At 45.6% G+C, this 18,673-nt stretch overlaps 1 protein-coding gene across 1 annotated transcript; it reads right to left on the bottom strand.

The window, feature by feature from the left end:
- Positions 1-3,288: 3,288 nt before the first annotated feature.
- LOC140068985 (uncharacterized) lies at positions 3,289-7,548 on the bottom strand. Its single transcript, XM_072114330.1, has 3 exons — positions 6,390-7,548; positions 5,325-5,484; positions 3,289-3,647 (listed from the first exon to the last, which is right to left on the bottom strand). Exon 1 carries the CDS (start codon positions 7,493-7,495, stop codon positions 6,416-6,418), a length of 1,080 nt encoding a protein of 359 aa, XP_071970431.1. The 5' UTR covers positions 7,496-7,548; the 3' UTR covers positions 3,289-3,647; positions 5,325-5,484; positions 6,390-6,415.
- Between the last annotated feature and the right edge of the window lie 11,125 nt (positions 7,549-18,673).

Below are 18,673 nucleotides of genomic sequence, written 5' to 3'. Positions count from 1 at the left end.
CAGAGGTCAGATGTGTAATGTGGTGGATTATCACTGTAGGAGGGGAATGAGCTGAGGATGCATGTCATAGGAGGGTCTAAGGTTTCTCCACCTCACATGTGACTATTCCCATCACTATGCAGCTTTATCTATGGATTGCTTGTATCTATGTTTTATCTAGTTTTTATCTACAGTATTATCACGTTTGCACTTGTTTCCTGAATACCTGCGCTTTGGTTTCATTAAATTTTCAAAATATTTCCTTGCTTGCTGTTGCTGCAAGGCCTTCCTGTAATTATTGGTAAAAATGACATCTGATTGTCTCTCGACTCTCCTGAAACAGAATAAGCAAAATTACCACATCATACAATTACCATTATCTGGGGGTAAATTCAGGTGGCAGTTACAGTTATACCTTCCATAGACTCTATGGGGCACATTTCACCTTCTTCTTCCTGGTGCATGTAAGTGCTTGGGCTTGCGACACAATTTGAAAGTTAAATCCCGCGCTCAGTCCGAATCAGTTGGATCGTCCGACGGCCCGCCCCCCGATTTCAGTCGCATGAAAGCCAGCACAGCCGCGTCACAATCCGATCACGTGCTACACAATCCCCAGTTAAATACCTGACACAGTGGCGCAAGTCCCAAAAACGTTGGAAAATACGCTGCGGACCCCCAGTAAATAAGCCCTCAGTAAATATATCTCACAGTACTCTGGTACCAGCTGGTGGCTGGAGACTAGCTGTAATGATGTCTCCCATACACTGCACATTGAGAGCACAGAAGATTCCTCTCCATAACCCTCTGTATTCCCCAGCCTTCCTTCCCCCAAAATAAATGTCAAATATTTATTTGTACTATATCAATTTCTTCAGAGTTTGTAGAAAGGTTATGGCCCATATACAACAGGGAAGGACACTTCCCCATACCTACAGCCAAGAACATGCTATATAATAATACATTTCTGTAAAATATTAACACTCTCTTTCCCTATAAATGTGACAATAGGACAGCAGGGCCGGACATCAGCCTGAGAAGAGTATACAGCAGGGCCGGACATCAGCCTGAGAAGAGTATACAGCAGGGCCGGACATCAGCCTGAGAAGAGTATACAGCAGGGCCAGACATCAGCCTGAGAAGAGTATACAGCGGGGCCGGACATCAGCCTGAGAAGAGTATACAGCAGGGCCAGACATCAGCCTGAGAAGAGTATACAGCGGGGCCGGACATCAGCCTGAGAAGAGTATACAGCAGGGCCAGACATCAGCCTGAGAAGAGTATACAGCGGGGCCGGACATCAGCCTGAGAAGAGTATACAGCAGGGACGGACATCAGCCTGAGAAGAGTATACAGCAGGGCCGGACATCAGCCTGAGAAGAGTATACAGCAGGGCCGGACATCAGCCTGAGAAGAGTATACAGCAGGGCCGGACATCAGGGCCTGAGAAGAGTATACAGCAGGGCCGGACATCAGCCTGAGAAGAGTATACAGCAGGGCCGGACATCAGCCTGAGAAGAGAATACAGCAGGGCCGGACATCAGCCTGAGAAGAGTATACAGCAGGGCCGGACATCAGCCTGAGAAGAGTATACAGCAGGGCCGGACATCAGCCTGAGAAGAGTATACAGCAGGGCCGGACATCAGCCTGAGAAGAGTATACAGCGGGGCCGGACATCAGCCTGAGAAGAGTATACAGCAGGGCCGGACATCAGCCTGAGAAGAGTATACAGCAGGGCCGGACATCAGCCTGAGAAGAGTATACAGCAGGGCCGGACATCAGGGCCTGAGAAGAGTATACAGCAGGGCCGGACATCAGCCTGAGAAGAGTATACAGCAGGGCCGGACATCAGCCTGAGAAGAGAATACAGCAGGGCCGGACATCAGCCTGAGAAGAGTATACAGCAGGGGTTGGGAACCTATGTGATTCTTTTGATGCTTCAGGCTCCCTCCCCCTGTGGGGCACAGGTCTCCCTGCTCTGCGCTTCCCATCTGACAGGCCACATCAGGCAGGAGGCTACCAGCCTGAAGAGGCCTCTGACCAATGATGTCTCTGACCTTGCGCAGACGCACATGATGACGTCATTGTGGCGCCGCAAGGGGAAAGGGACCGAAGGTGTCGGGAGCACCAGAGAAGACAGGTGATTATACACTTTTATTTTTTAATTTGCACAGTGGGGACTCTAATCTTACTATGGTCATGACTGCTACCTAACGGGGGCATTGCTACTAGGGGCATGACTGCTGGTCACTAGGGGAATGACTTCTGGCTACTGGGAGCATGACTACTGGTTATTGGGGGAATGACTGCTGGCTAGGGGGGACATGGCTACTGGATACTGGGGGCATGACTTCTGGCTGCTCTGGGCATTGCTGCTGGCTACTGGGGGGCATGGCTGCTGGCTACTGTGGGCATGGCTACTAAGGGCATCGCTGCTGGCTACTGGGGACATTATTAATGCCTACTGGGGCAAACTAAACTAAACTAAACAGGCCGGACCCTCTTAGTGGATACGAACGCCGGACCACCAGCGGGGGGGAATTTGAAGACTGGTATTCTAAATGTCAGTCTTAATGAATTCCCCCCAGTTTGTCATCCGGGTGCCATCCGTATTTGCAGATCAGTTGGTAGGTAACACAATCGTGTGAGGATCCAAGGGGTTGGGACAAGCTTTTTTTTCTTCACGGATCCACAAAACGGATGACATACAGGTGACATATTGCAGCAACTCTAATATATGATGAAATTGTAGTGTATGTTTGAAGAATTTGTGTTTAAAAAGTTTTCTGGACCTAAGCTATAGGAAAGGACATCAATAGAAAATCTGTGGGGTAAAAAACCTGGTAATGCGGTCACTCAGCAGAGAATCAGACAACTCTGAATGTAATGTAGCAGCGATCCAGGATTCCCATAGACAGTAATCCTACCACTACACAACGGACATAGATGTCTGCTTCCAGTGCCATCCTGTGTGTAGTAGTGCCCGGGCACCGCTCAGTAGGGGCGCCAGTGACATGTGTAATATACTGTAAGCAGTGACTGGCAGCTTCTCAGGAGAGGGAAGAGGGACACAATTACTGGCTGGCAGCGCCCCCTCTTCATGTAGCACCCCCTCTTCATGTAGCGCCCCCTCTTCATGTAGCGCCCCCTCTTCATGTAATGTGTATTCTATGCTATACAACACAGGACATACAAGGACATTTATTCTATATCAGAAGGAATGAGCCGGAGAATATAGAAATATCCTGACCACAGATTCCGCTAATAACCAAAGTATTTATTCATAAACTAAACCAAGAGCAGTAACGTTCTCTTCCTCTGGTTACTGTTATGCGGATAAAGCCATTGTTATCAGAGGAGATTGGACTGAAAGGCTTTAATGCCAAGGTGAAGCCTTCCCGTTGTCCCCGCAGTTTACATTGATGCGGGTAAAAGCCGGGCAGCTGTTATAGAGAAGATTTCTCTTCTGTTTTCCTGTAGACTGAGTTGTGTGTAGCGAGGGGTGATGGAGGTGTCACAGTGACAATCTGAGGTCGGCTTGTGTGGTCACTATAGAGGTCTTCAGACGAAGCTCAGAAGCTTGTACCATCTCCGCGCTCAGTCAGGCCCCACAACTCGGTGATTCCAATCCAAAACTTTCTGCCATCTGCTTTACATCCTCTGTCTATAGGCTACAAAGAAACATACATTTATACTTTATTGTCCCAAACACAGGATTAATAGCAAGTGATAAAATGTAACAGGTCCAGCAACACATCATATCATATACACATCATACTATATACACATCATACTATATACACATCATACTATATACACATCAGACTATATATACATCATATTATATACATATCATACTATATACACATCAGACTATATACACATCAGACGATATATACATCATATTATATACACATCAGACTATATATACATCATATTATATACACATCAGACTATATACACATCATATTATATACACATCATATCATATACACATCATACTATATATACATCAGATTATATACACATCAGACTATATACACATCATACTATATACACATCACACTATATACACATCAGACTATATACACATCAGACTATATACACATCATACTATATACACATCAGACTATATACACATCATACTATATACACATCACACTATATACACATCACACTATATATATACACATCATACTATATACACAACATATTATATACACATCAGACTATATACACATCATATTATATACACATCATATTATATACACATCAGACTATATACACATCATATCATATACACATCATACTATATACACATCATACTATATACACACCAGACTATATACACATCATACTATATACACATCATATTATATACACATTAGACTATATACACATCATACTATATACACATCAGACTATATACACATCAGACTATATATATACACATCATACTATATACACATCAGACTATATACACATCATATTATATACACATCATATTATATACACATCAGACTATATACACATCATATTATATACACATCATACTATATACACATCATATTATATACACATCATATTATATACACATCAGACTATATACACATCATATCATATACACATCATACTATATACACATCATATCATATACACATCATATTATATACACATCATATCATATACACATCATATCATATACTCATCATACTATATACACATCATACTATATACACATCAGACTATATACACATCTTATAATATATTCACATCAGACTATATACACATCATATTATATGCACATCAGACTATATGCATATCATATTATATACACATCAGACTATATACACATCAGACTATATACACATCAGACTATATATACATCATATTATATACACATCATATTATATACACATCAGACTATATACACATCATACTATATACACATCATATCATATACACATCAGACTATATACACATCAGACTATATATACATCATATTATATACACATCAGACTATATACACATCAGACGATATATACATCATATTATATACACATCATATTATATACACATCAGACTATATACACATCATATTATATACACATCATATTATATACACATCAGACTATATACACATCAGACTATATACACATCAGACTATATACACATCATATTATATACACATCAGACTATATACAGATCAGACTATATATACATCAGACTATATATACATCAGACTATATACACATCAGACTATATATACATCAGACTATATACACATCATATTATATACACGTCAGACTATAATACATCTATAGTTATTTCATTGAAAAGAAACTTACCTCATGGTTCAGTTGCCAAAAGACCAAAACTAATCATGAATGTGACCCAATAGGGATCCAGAAGTGGTCAGGTCAGGGGGCTACATCCAAGTCCTGTTCTAGGTTGTAATCCAGGGATTTCGTGTTGCTGGGGTCCAGCCTAGGACGCTGCTTCTCCGGGCTGATGGATGGAGAACACAAGTGGAGGATGAGATAGGTGAACCTCTACTATGTGGTAACATTTAGTGAAGAACCAGAACTCAGAAAAGGTAAGTATCTATCTCAGTCAGGCCAATCCTCACAACTCCCTTAAAAAACATAAATACTTTATTATAAGGAGTATAATTTTCTTAGTGAGAAGGAAATATAAAAGAGCTGTTACATGTTTACAGGTTAATGTTGTGTTACAATAGACAGAAACTTCATATGGAAGTAATGTTACCGGCTAACGCTGAAATTACCCATGTTCTCCAGAAGTTGTAACATGACTCTGCTTAAGAACAATTAACAAAACCTAGTAAGGCCCCTTACAAACTTATTCCAATGGAGAGGGGAAGGGTGAGGACCGCTTACCCCCTCCACTTCTCCAGCCGGCCGTATACTACAGGGGGGGCACATGTTAGTGTGAAAGGGGCCTGAGGGGCCATAAAAAATAGAAAAAAATAGAAGAACAACAGTAAATATCACATATACTAAACATTATAAAAACACTTCCTCAGATTAATAGTTTAATACTACATCTCTCCTGTGTCTGACCAGTAGGTATAAAATGAGTATCCTGGTTACTACAACTTATCCCCACAGGACGGAGGAGTGTCTGATCAGTGGTAATCTACCATTAGGACCTTCACCAATCATCTCCTGTACCGTGTATGAATGGAGCAGTAAGTTGTGTCTGTGCATTGCTGGTCTATTCATTTCTGATGAAGATATCACTGGGGTATCAGCGGTCTCAGTGGTGACACCCCCACTGATCAAACCGTATATTCCTACTAATTGGATAGTGGATAACTTGTACGGTAATAGATAAATATCCCTATAACAGATAGATGTAACTTACTATACTTTATAAGACTGAATACTCACAGTGCCGCCTCCTTTCTGGATGATATTCAGGATTTTGATTCTCCGGGGATATATGGTGGTGTTATACGCAGCTGCTCCAGGTCTTCCCAATTGATGCCATTAAAAAATGGATGAGATCTAATACAACCGTTGAGTCCTAATCGTGTATTGGGATTGTCATCCAGCAGCTCCTTGATGATATTTGCAGTGTCTCTGTGAAGGCCATAGGATGGGAAAGCTGATGGGATACAGCGGGAGCTGGGGAGTCCTGTGGCCAGCTGGAAGAGCACAACCCCAAAAGAATACCAGTCCGCTGCTAAATTGTAAGCTTTTCCGGAAAGAACCTCTGGAGCTACGTATCCGTGAGTACCAGTATTTCCCCAAATACCTTGTGTTTTCTTCACTGCCAGGCCAAAATCTGCCAGTTTCACATGTCCAGAGCTGGCAATAAGGATATTTGAGGGTTTTATATCCCTGTGGATATATCCTTTTCCATGCAGGAATTGGATGGCGGAGGTGATCTCTGCTGCATAAAATTGGACACTTGATTTAGGGAGACGTCCGCTGGTTTTAAGGTGAGTTAGTAAATCTCCACCAGAGGCGAAATCCATCACAAAATAGTAGCGCTTTTTGGTGGTAAAGGACATATGGCTGTGTATTAGGAATGGGCTCCCTACTGCTATTTCCATGATCTCCTTCTCCAGGCGTAGGGCCATCTCAGCCACAAATGAGGGTCCTCTGGAAACAGTTTTTATGGCAAGAGATGTTTTTTTTATTTTATCCCAGACTTTCACCACTTGTCCAAAGGTCCCTTGTCCTATGACCTCTCCTCCTGAATATCTTTTCGTATTCATGGTAGCCCCACTATCAGGGGGGGTCACTTTGCTAGGTCCAGGCTTGGGCTCCTTCTCTTCCTCAGCCTTTGACCCGCATCTCATCCTCTTCTGAGAAGGACCAGTAAAAGGACTTACTGGCCTTTTTCTGCTTTTTAGGGCTTTTTCAGCCTCTTTGCCTTGCTCCCTCTCTGGGCAAGGCTTCTTCTTTGGGGGCTCTGATGATGAGAGTGCCTCCATACTCCTCTTCTTACCTCCATTTGGGTCTTCTTTAATTTTTTTTGAAGATCCCATGTCTGCAAAATTGCACACTTAAAACGCACGTCTGTAACCAACAGTCGCCAATGGAACACTGACCACGGTTGCCAGGATCAGAATCATGTAGAATCTTATGGTGTCATATTAGAACATTCTGATGTCAGTAAACCAACATAATTAACCCTTTACATGCTCGATGTCTAATAATGTGACACTGCTCTATCTTTAACAAGTATGACTAGGGAATGGGGGTTGTATGGGGAACTATAGGCCAAGCTTACTCCACTATGGATTCTGGGAAAGGAATACACATATAACTTTCCATTGACTTGTGCAGTGCCCTGGAGCAGAGGAGCATTGGACTTTAGACATTTGTGGACATTTGAATATTTCCCCTATTAAACCATTTCTTACTTTATTTCACATTAAGCTCTAGTGTTGTGTGATATACATTCTGTTTACCAGTACGGTGTCTATATAGAACTGTAATTGGGCAAATATGGAGAAAAATGATAGAACTCATGACAGTAGGGGTAATGGGTCCAGTAGAGTGTTTGGTGAAGATATTTTATCGGTGAGACAAACAGCGTCTTCATCAGGCCAGAAATGTAATAGCAGCAGGATACGGAGACACAGGCACAGACTCACCAGTATCCTGGTGCTATTATTTTTCAAGCCTGACGAAGAAGGCATTGCGGCGTTGAAACACGTAGAGGCAGATTAACTTTCCTGGTCCTGTCGCAATCCCGTGGTGCGTTGTCCGACGAGGATTCGGGTCTGCCGCGATTCACTAAGGTAGTGCGTCCAATTTCCTGCATGTGTCGCTACCGCGCTGAGGTCCCCCGGGGTTCACCTTCTTCTTCCCGATGCATGTGAGTGCTGATCTTGCGACACAATTCCGTTTTTAAATTCTGTGATTTGTCCGAATCTGTCGGGTTGTCCGACGGCCATGCCCCCCGATTTCTGTCACATGCAGGCCGGCACTAATGCACCACATTCCGATCTCATGCCCCAAAAACCCGGGCAATTCGGAGCAAAATGGAAATATTCAGGAAACCCGACGGAATTGAGGTCCGCGGATCCTTAGTAAATTAGTTCCATGGCATCAGCAATAAAAGGTCTTAACTGTAAACTCTATTGGACCCATTATTTTTCCTCTGGACATGAGACCATTTTTCTCTAAACATAACAAATTACCTAACTAGCTGGACCCCCTGGCAAGCGCTCACTCTAGGGCTAGACACTGCAACCACAACCACAACAGTCACCCAATAACCACAAAGTATAGTTTTTTCCCCTTATTACTAGTATAAACCTGTAGAAAGGGTTAATGAACATTGAGTAAAAAATTTCTGACTGCACATCTCTAAACTAAAGAAAACTGGTCTTTTCCCACAGCTATAGTAGAAAATGTTTTGGAGGGGAAAAGATTTGCTTACTGATAAAGCAGAGAGACTGACAGCTGCTGTCTGTAGACTTGTTTACCTCTTTAGAAACTTGTTGCCATAGAATATTTTGTGGATTCAATGTAAGTCAATGGGAGAATTCTTTGTCATTGTTTGTGCTGAAATATATCTACTCCTTCCTGCAGTAGAAGGTATATAAAGAGAACAGTTACAGTCCCTAGTGTCCTGCAATTTGGAAACAGGGCTTGGAAGAGGATAATCTGCCAGACTGTCTGGGTGACCAGAAGAAGCAGAGATGGGGACACCCTGACATAGACCCTTCGGCCACCGTACCAGCCTTCAGAGTAAGTGAAGGACAGACGGTCTCTGGTGGACTCAGCATAGCACTGGGGCCTCATCTAACCCGGTTGCTGTACTTATAGAAAGACACTTTCTAAACGGTGGCAGTGAAGGGAAATGTTTCCTCTTCCACCAAGCAAAATGTTTGTGTATATTCCTTTTACAATGACTCAGGTTAGTTCTGACAGGATTTGTCTCCACATCAGGATGTCTGCTGCTTGTCCTTCTGGTATCCAATTCCGACTGGACAAGCTGTTGGATGAGGTCAACCACTGATGCATTGCCGCTCTCCAGGGCAGGGGCTCAGCCTGTTCTCCGATTGGTACACACATTTTTGGTGCCCGGGACAGATTTTGGTCCCAGGGATAGAAAATAGTCTTAGCGCCAGAAATGTATCTGCACAGCTCCACAATATTAAATGTGTATTTTTCCGAGAGGAAGTCGGTAACCAGAAACTTTTACCAGAGGAAAAAATATTGGAATAAAGTAAAAAAAAATATGAAAATACAATCAACATAAAATCTGCTGTAAGAAAATCTGTTTTTGATGCTCATATCAGCTGCTCACAGCTCAGATTTCACAAATTCTTGTAATAATGGGGCAGATTTACTTACCCGGTCCAGTCGCGATCCAGCGGCGGGTTCTCTGACGCTGATTCGGGTCCGGCCCGGGATTCACTAAGGTCCGTGGCCGATATTCACCAGGTGTCGCTTCTGCGCCGTGGTCCACTGAAGTCTGTCGGAGTTCACCTTCTATTACTTGGTGCAGGTAAGTGTGTGTCAAGCGACACTTTTTTTTTTTCCGAATCCGTCGGGTTTTCGTACAGCCATGCCCCCTGATTTCCATTGCGTCCATGGCGGCGCAAATGCGCCGAAATCCAGTCGCGTGCGCCAAAATCCCGGGGCAATTCAGGGAAAATCTGCGCAAAACAGAAAAATTCGGGTAAATCACCGTAAAAACGCGATTCGGGCCCTTAGTAAATGACCCCCATTGTGCTTCTTTATTATATGTTTTTCTAAAATACACACAAATTGTTATATCAGAAAGTCAATATTTATGTCAAATAATTTACCACATATCACACAGATTGAGAAAAATCAAGTAATCAACAGATATGATCAATTTCTTTCCCGAATTGCCCTCCCTCTCCATTCCCTGTGCTGTGATTGGTTGCTATGGATGAGAAAGACCAAGGAGTTTTCTTTAGACATTTTCAGAAATCTACCTAAACATAAACTGCTCAAAAAAATAATGGGAACACTCAGATGACACATCTTAGATCTGAATGAATGAAATATTCTCATTGAATACTTTGTTCTGTACAAAGCTCAATGTGCTGAATGTGCAAAAAAATCATCAATGGAAATCTAATTTATTAACCAATGGAGGGCTGGAATTGGAGTCACCCACAAAATTAAAGTTGAAAAACACAATACAGGCTTATCCAACTTTGATGGATGAAATGCCCTTTAACCCCTTAGCGCTCTTCGTCCGATATATCAGACGCAGAGCGCAGTGCTCGAGATCCGAGCCGAACCGGCTTCGGGATACACGTGGGGGGGGGGGGATGCGGTTGTAACTAATAGCCGACACCCCAGTGTCTTTCGGGGTGTCTTTCAACCACGATTCCCCCCCCCTGCACCATTTTCAGGGGGTGCTGATCGTTGCTATGGCAGCCCTGGGGTCCTGATCGGATGTCGTCTTAAAGACACAGGGGGTCATTTACTAATGGCCCGATTCGCGTTTTCCCGACGTGTTACCCGAATATTTCCGATTTGCGCCGATTGTACCTGAATTGCCCCGGATCGGATTGTGGCGCATCGGTGCCGGCATGCGCGCGACGGAAATCGGGGGGCGTGGCCGAACAAAAACCCGACGTATTCAGAAAAACCGCCGCATTTAAAAACCGAAAATGTGTCGCTTGGGAAGCGCTTACCTTCACCTGGTCCAGCTTGGTGTATTCCAGCGCGTTCAGATTATTTTTAGCGCAGCAGCGCCACCTGGTGGACGGCGGAGGAACTACCTTCATGAATCCTGTCCGGACCCGAATCCTGTGCAGAGAACACGCCGCTGGATCGCGAATGGGCCGGGTAAGTAAATCTGCCCCACAGTGTCAGACTATGCATGTGCATAGGGTGACACAGCTAATATCCTGCAATACATCAGTATTGTAGAGTATTATCATGAACAAGCAATCAGATGATTGCTTGTTCATGTCCCATGGTGAAAATAATAAAAATGTAAAATAAATAAAAGTTTTTCAATAAAAAATAAAGTAATAAATCAATAAAAATGGCCATAAGCCCCATTACATATAAAGAGACATATAATGCAAAAAAAAAGTCTAAATCATAACACAAACCCCACCCATATAGTATCACTGCATCCGTAACGACCCGTAGAATAAAAGTACCGTATATACTCGTGTATAAGCCGAGTTTTTCAGCACATAAAATTTTTCTGATAAACCTCACCTTGGCTTGTACATGAGTCAATAAAAAAAGAAACTTACATACCCACCTTCTGGTGCCCCCGATGTTGGTGCGGCATTGGGGAGCCGCGCTGAACATTGGAACCACTCAAAGGTGAGTATGTAAGCTTATTTTTTTAAGTGGTGGGCGGGCTGGCTGGCTGTATACTACAGGTGGCAGTCTGGCTGTATACTAGAGGGGGCAGGCTGGTTGTATACTACAGGGGACAGGCTGGCTGTATACTACATGGGGCTGGCTGACTGTAAACTAAAGTGGGCTGCCTGTATACTACTAGGGCTGGCTATACACTACTGGGGGATGGCTGTACACTAAAGAGTGCTGGCTGGATATATACTAAACGGGGCTGGCTGTATACTACAGGGGGATGGCTATATACTAAAGGTGGCTGGCTGGCTATATACTAAAGGGATCTGGCAGGCTATATACTACTGGGGGCTGGCAGGCTATATACTACTGGGGGCTGACAATCTATATACTACTGGGGTCTGGCTGGCTATATACTACTGGGGGCTGGCTGGCTATTTACTAGAGTGGGCTGGTTGGCTATATACTAAAGGGGACTGGTCATATACTACTGGGGGCTTGCTGGCCATATACTGGTGGTAAAATTAGGGGCCTTAATTTATACTCAGGTCGGCTTATACTCGAGTTTATACGGTAAATAATTATTGAACCAGTAAAGTAGACATATGGGAAATGTTATTCAGCAACTTATTGAGGTGGTAAATCGACCTGCCTGAAAACACAATGATTTCAAATTTCGCAAATTTCATATTTTTCCAAAAATTCTGAATTTTTTCCTTATTTTGTAAATAAACGCAAAACTTTTCAGCCAACATTTACCACTAAAATGAAGTAAAACATGTGAGCAAAAAACAACCTCAGAATGGCTTTGATAAGTAACAGTGTTAAAAAATTATAACCATATAAAGAGACTAGAGATGAGCGAACACTAAAATGCTCGGGTACTCGTTATTCGAGACGAACTTTTCCCGATGCTCGAGTGCTCGTCTCGAATAACGAACCCCATTGAAGTCAATGGGAGACTCGAGCATTTTTCAAGGGGACCAAGGCTCTGCACAGGGAAGCTTGGCCAAACACCTGGGAACCTCAGAAAAGGATGGAAACACCACGGAAATGGACAGGAAACAGCAGGGGCAGCATGCATGGATGCCTCTGAGGCTGCCTAATCGCACCATTATGCCAAAATTATGGGCAACAGCATGGCCATGACAGAGTGACAGAATGAAGCTAGATAGCATCTAAAACATCCAATAATTGACCCTGACACTATAGGGGACGGCATGCAGAGGCAGCGGCAGCAGCGGCAGGCTAGAGAGTGGCATGGCGACATACCCTAAATGGACTCAGGCTTCAAACCAATGGGTGGCAGAGAGGAACCAAAGGAGGTGAGCAAGAAGCGCTCAAATAATATCGCTACATGATAAAAGTTTCCCAGTATATTTTGTGGATTACACAGCAGGGTGGCGACAAAGTTAACATGGAATCCATGAAAACAACCCAAAATTCTGCCTGACACAGCTCGTTTGATAAGGGGACCATGTATGGAGGCAGTGAACTAGTAGTAGATTAAAGGTGCTGCAGTTAAAACTATGTTAGTTGGATCTTGGCATGGAGCTGGCGCTCCGCTGCCAGGCGAGCTTTCGCCAATCCAAGCCCCTGTCTCTCGGCTACTCCCCAAACAGCACTTCTAAGAACCTTTTGTATAAGATCAAGTGTAGTAGCGTTCTTATAAGTTTAGGATATGCCGGGTGAGGGGAATGTAAACAGATGCGCAAGAAGCGCTGAAATAATATCGGTAAATGATAAAAGTTTGCCAGTATATTTTGTGGATAACACAGCAGGGTGGCGACAAAGTTAACAACTTTGATGTGGAATCCATGAAAACAACCCAAATTTCTGCCTGACACACCTCGTTTGATAAAGGGACGATGTATGGAGGCAGCTATATGGACGACTTTTGGAGGTAGCAATGGAGACAACGTGTGGAGGCTGCTATGGAGACAATTTAATTTGGATAGTGCCTGTATGTGGCAGTCCCAAAAATTTTTCAAACCAGAGGAGCAGGTAGGTGGCCCTCCAGAAAAATGGAATAGATTGAGTGCCTGTATGTGGCAGTCCCAAAAAGTTTTCAAACCAGAGGAGCAGGTAGGTGGCCCTCCAGAAAAATGGAATAGATTGAGTGCCTGTATGTGGCAGTCCCAAAAAGTTTTCAAACCAGAGGAGCAGGTAGGTGGCCCTCCAGAAAAATGGAATAGATTGAGTGCCTGTATGTGGCAGTCCCAAAAAGTTTTCAAACCAGAGGAGCAGGTAGGTGGCCCTCCAGAAAAATGGAATAGATTGAGTGCCTGTATGTGGCAGTCCCAAAAAGTTTTCAAACCAGAGGAGCAGGTAGGTGGCCCTCCAGAAAAATGGAATAGATTGAGTGCCTGTATGTGGCAGTCCCAAAAAGTTTTCAAACCAGAGGAGCAGGTAGGTGGCCCTCCAGAAAAATGGAATAGATTGAGTGCCTGTATGTGGCAGTCCCAAAAAGTTTTCAAACCAGAGGAGCAGGTAGGTGGCCCTCCAGAAAAATGGAATAGATTGAGTGCCTGTATGTGGCAGTCCCAAAAAGTTTTCAAACCAGAGGAGCAGGTAGGTGGCCCTCCAGAAAAATGGAATAGATTGAGTGCCTGTATGTGGCAGTCCCAAAAAGATTTCAAACCAGAGGAGCAGGTAGGTGGCCCTCCAGAAAAATGGAATAGATTGAGTGCCTGTATGTGGCAGTCCCAAAAAGATTTCAAACCAGAGGAGCAGGTAGGTGGCCCTCCAGAAAAATGGAATAGATTGAGTGCCTGTATGTGGCAGTCCCAAAAAGTTTTCAAACCAGAGGAGCAGGTAGGTGGCCCTCCAGAAAAATGGAATAGATTGAGTGCCTGTATGTGGCAGTCCCAAAAAGTTTTCAAACCAGAGGAGCAGGTAGGTGGCCCTCCAGAAAAATGGAATAGATTGAGTGCCTGTATGTGGCAGTCCCAAAAAGTTTTCAAACCAGAGGAGCAGGTAGGTGGCCCTCCAGAAAAATGGAATAGATTGAGTGCCTGTATGTGGCACTCCCAAAAATTGTTTAAAACAGAGGACCGGGTCGGTGGCCCTCCAGAAAAATTGAATAGATTGAGTGCCTGTATGTGGCACTCCCAAAAATTGTTTAAAACAGAGGACCGGGTCGGTGGCCCTCCAGAAAAATTAAATGCATAAAGTACTATAGCTAGAGCCAGTGGGCCCTGTCAAAAAATAGCCAGTTTCCTCTGCTTTACTGTACAAAGTGGAGGAGAAGGAGGAAAATGAGGAGGAGGAGGAGTGGATCAATTATTCAGGTTGAGCTTCCTTCACCCGGTGGAGATTGGAAATTATGAGAAATCCAGGCTTTATTCATCTTAATAAGCGTCAGCCTGTCAGCGCTGTCAGTCGACAGGCGTGTACGCTTATTGGTGATGATGCCACCAGCTGCACTGAAAACCCGCTCGGACAAGACGCTAGCGGCAGGGCAGGCAAGAACCTCCAAGGCGTACAGCGCCAGTTCGTGCCACATGTCCAGCTTTGAAACCCAGTAGTTGTAGGGAGCTGTGTGATCATTTAGGTCGATGGTATGGTCAGCTACGTACTCCCTCACCATCTTTCTGTAAAGATCAGCCCTACTCTGCCGAGACTGGGGACAGGTGACAGTGTCTTGCTGGGGTGACATAAAGCTGGCAAAAGCCTTGTAAAGCGTACCCTTGCCAGTGCTGGACAAGCTGCCTGCTCGCCTACTCTCCCTCGCTACTTGTCCCGCAGAACTACGCACTCTGCCGCTAGCGCTGTCAGAAGGGAAATACTGTTTCAGCTTGTGCACCAGGGCCTGCTGGTATTCATGCATTCTCACACTCCTTTCCTCTGCAGGGATGAGAGTGGAAAGATTTTGCTTGTACCGTGGGTCCAGGAGAGTGAACACCCAGTAATCGGTGCTGGAATAAATTCTTTGAACGCGAGGGTCACGGGATAGGCAGCCTAGCATGAAATCTGCCATATGCGCCAGAGTACCAACGCGTAAGAATTCACTCCCCTCACTGGCCTGACTGTCCATTTCCTCCTCCTCCAACTCCTCCAACTCCTCTTCTTCTGCCCATACACGCTGAACAGTGAAGGACTCAACAATGGTCCCCTCTTGTGTCTCGCCAACATTCTCCTCCTCTTCCTCCTCATCCTCCTCCACCTCCACCTCCTCCGATATGCGCTGAGAAACAGACCTGAGGGTGCTTTGGCTATCAACAAGGGAATCTTCTTCCCCCGTCTCTTGTGACGAGCGCAAAGCTTCCGACTTCATGCTGATCAGAGAGTTTTTCAACAGGCCAAGCAGCGGGATGGTGAGGCTGATGATGGCGGCATCGTCACTGACCATCTGTGTTGACTCCTCAAAGTTACTCAGCACCTGACAGATATCAGACATCCACGTCCACTCCTCATTGTAGACTTGAGGAAGCTGACTGACCTGACTACCAGTTCTGGTGGAAGTTGACATCTGGCAGTCTACAATCGCTCGGCGCTGCTGGTAAACTCTGGATAACATGGTCAGTGTTGAATTCCACCTCGTGGGCACGTCGCACAACAGTCGGTGAGCGGGCAGTTGGAGGCGGCGCTGCGCTGCCCTGAGAGTGGCAGCATCTGTGCTGGACTTCCTGAAATGCGCACAGATGCGGCGCACCTTCGTGAGCAAATCAGACAGATTGGGGTATGTCTTGAGGAAACGCTGAACTATGAGATTTAACACATGGGCCAGGCATGGCACATGTGTCAGTCTGCCGAGTTGCAGAGCCGCCACCAGGTTACGGCCGTTGTCACACACAACCATGCCTGGCTTCAGGTTCAGCGGTGCCAGCCACAGATCAGTCTGCGCCGTGATGCCCTGTAATAGCTCTTGGGCGGTGTGCCTTTTATCGCCTAGGCTCAGCAGTTTGAGCACCGCCTGCTGTCGCTTAGCGACGGCACTGCTGCTGTGCCTAGAGCTACCGACTGATGGCGCCGTGCCCACGGATGGTAGTTCGGAGGAGGAGGTGGAGGAGGGGTGGCATAGTAGGCCTGAAACACCTGGACCGAGGTAGGCCCCGCAATCCTCGGCGTCGGCAGTATATGACCAGCCGCAGGGTCAGACTCGCTCCCAGCCTCCACCAAGTTAACCCAATGTGCCGTCAGCGATATATAGTGGCCCTGCCCGGCAGCACTCGTCCACGTGTCCGTGGTCAGGTGGACCTTGTCAGAAACGGCGTTGGTCAGGGCACGGATGATGTTGTCTGACACGTGCTGGTGCAGGGCTGGGACGGCACATCGGGAAAAGTAGTGGCGGCTGGGGACCGAATACTGAGGGGCGGCCGCCGCCATGAGGTTGCGAAAGGCCTCGGTCTCTACTAGCCTATAGGGCAGCATCTCCAGGCTAAGCAATCTGGAGATGTGCACATTAAGGGCTTGGGCGTGCGGGTGGGTTGCACTATATTTGCGTTTCCGCTCCAGCGTCTGGGGTATGGAGAGCTGAACGCTGGTGGATGCTGTGGAGGATCGTGGAGGCGACGATGGGGTTTTTGTGGCAGGGTCCTGGGCAGGGGGCTGACTATCAGCTGACACAGGGGAAGGAGCAGTGGTGTGCACGGCCGGAGGTGAACGGGCTTGTTGCCACTGAGTGGGGTGTTTAGCATTCATATGCCTGCGCATACTGGTGGTAGTTAAGCTAGTAGTGGTGGAACCCCTGCTGAGCCTGGTTTGGCAAATGTTGCACACCACAGTCCGTCGGTCATCCGGTGTTTCCTTAAAGAACCTCCAGACTTCTGAAGATCTAGCCCTCGCCGCAAGAGCCCTCACCACAGGAGCTTCACTAGTTGACACATTTGGCGCTGATGCACCAGCTCTGGCCCTGCCTCTCCGTCTGGCCCCACCACTGCCTCTTCCAACCTGTTCTGGTCGAGGACTCTCCTCCGTCTCAGAAGCACTGTGTTCACCCGGCCTCTCAACCCAGCTTGGGTCTGTCACCTCATCATCCTCCGATCCCTCAGTCTGCTCCCCCCTCGGACTTCCTGCCCTGACAACAACTTCCCCACTGCCTGACAACCGTGTCTCCTCATCGTCGGACACCTCTTTACACACTTCCACTACGTCAAGAAGGTCATCATCACCCACAGACTGTGACTGGTGGAAAACCTGGGCATCGGAAAATTGCTCAGCAGCAACCGGACAAGTGGTTTGTGACTGTGGGAAGGGTCCAGAAAACAGTTCCTCAGAGTATGCCGGTTCAAATGCCAAATTTTCCTGGGAGGGGGCAGACTGGGGGGGAGGAGGCTAAGGTGCAGGAGCTGGAGGAGTGGCGATTTCGGTGACATGGGTGGACTGCGTGGAAGACTGACTGGTGGACAAATTGCTCGAAGCATTGTCAGCAATCCACGACATCACCTGTTCGCACTGTTCTGGTCTCAACAGTGCTCTACCACGAGTCCCAGTAACTTCAGACATGAACCTAGGGAGTGTAGCTCTGCGGCGTTCCCCTGCTCCCTCATAAGCAGGTGGTGTCTCACCCCGCCCAGGACCACGGCCTCTGACCCCTGCAGTAGTTGGACGCCCATGTCCCCGCCCTCGTCCTCTACCCCTAGCCCTCGGGTTAAACATTTTTAAAATGAGAGTTATAACTTTAATTTCTTTTTTACTTTTTTTTGTTTTTTTTTGTGTTTTTGAGTTTTTAAAAACAAACAATGCTATCCTATAGCTATGGCTATTTTCTAGCCAAGTATGAAAGCACACTACTATGCCAGATGAGATGACACTGAGTTATTAAACAAAATAAACTAAAATAAAAAAGGAAAAATGGCAGACTGTGCCTAATTGAAATCCAACCCCTACTAAATTTTCCCACTTCGGTCTTTGCAATGGATATGTGCGTCACTAAGCGCAAAACACAGCGG

This window comes from Engystomops pustulosus, chromosome 7 (assembly GCF_040894005.1).
Source record: "Engystomops pustulosus chromosome 7, aEngPut4.maternal, whole genome shotgun sequence".
Classification (NCBI taxonomy): domain Eukaryota; kingdom Metazoa; phylum Chordata; class Amphibia; order Anura; family Leptodactylidae; genus Engystomops; species Engystomops pustulosus.
This window is presented reverse-complemented; position numbering and strand designations above follow the sequence as displayed.

What these genes read in the sequence shown, in the direction of transcription:
- LOC140068985 (XM_072114330.1), bottom strand. Translation starts at nt 7,495, where the DNA reads ATGGGATCTTCAAAAAAAATTAAAGAAGACCCAAATGGAGGTAAGAAG.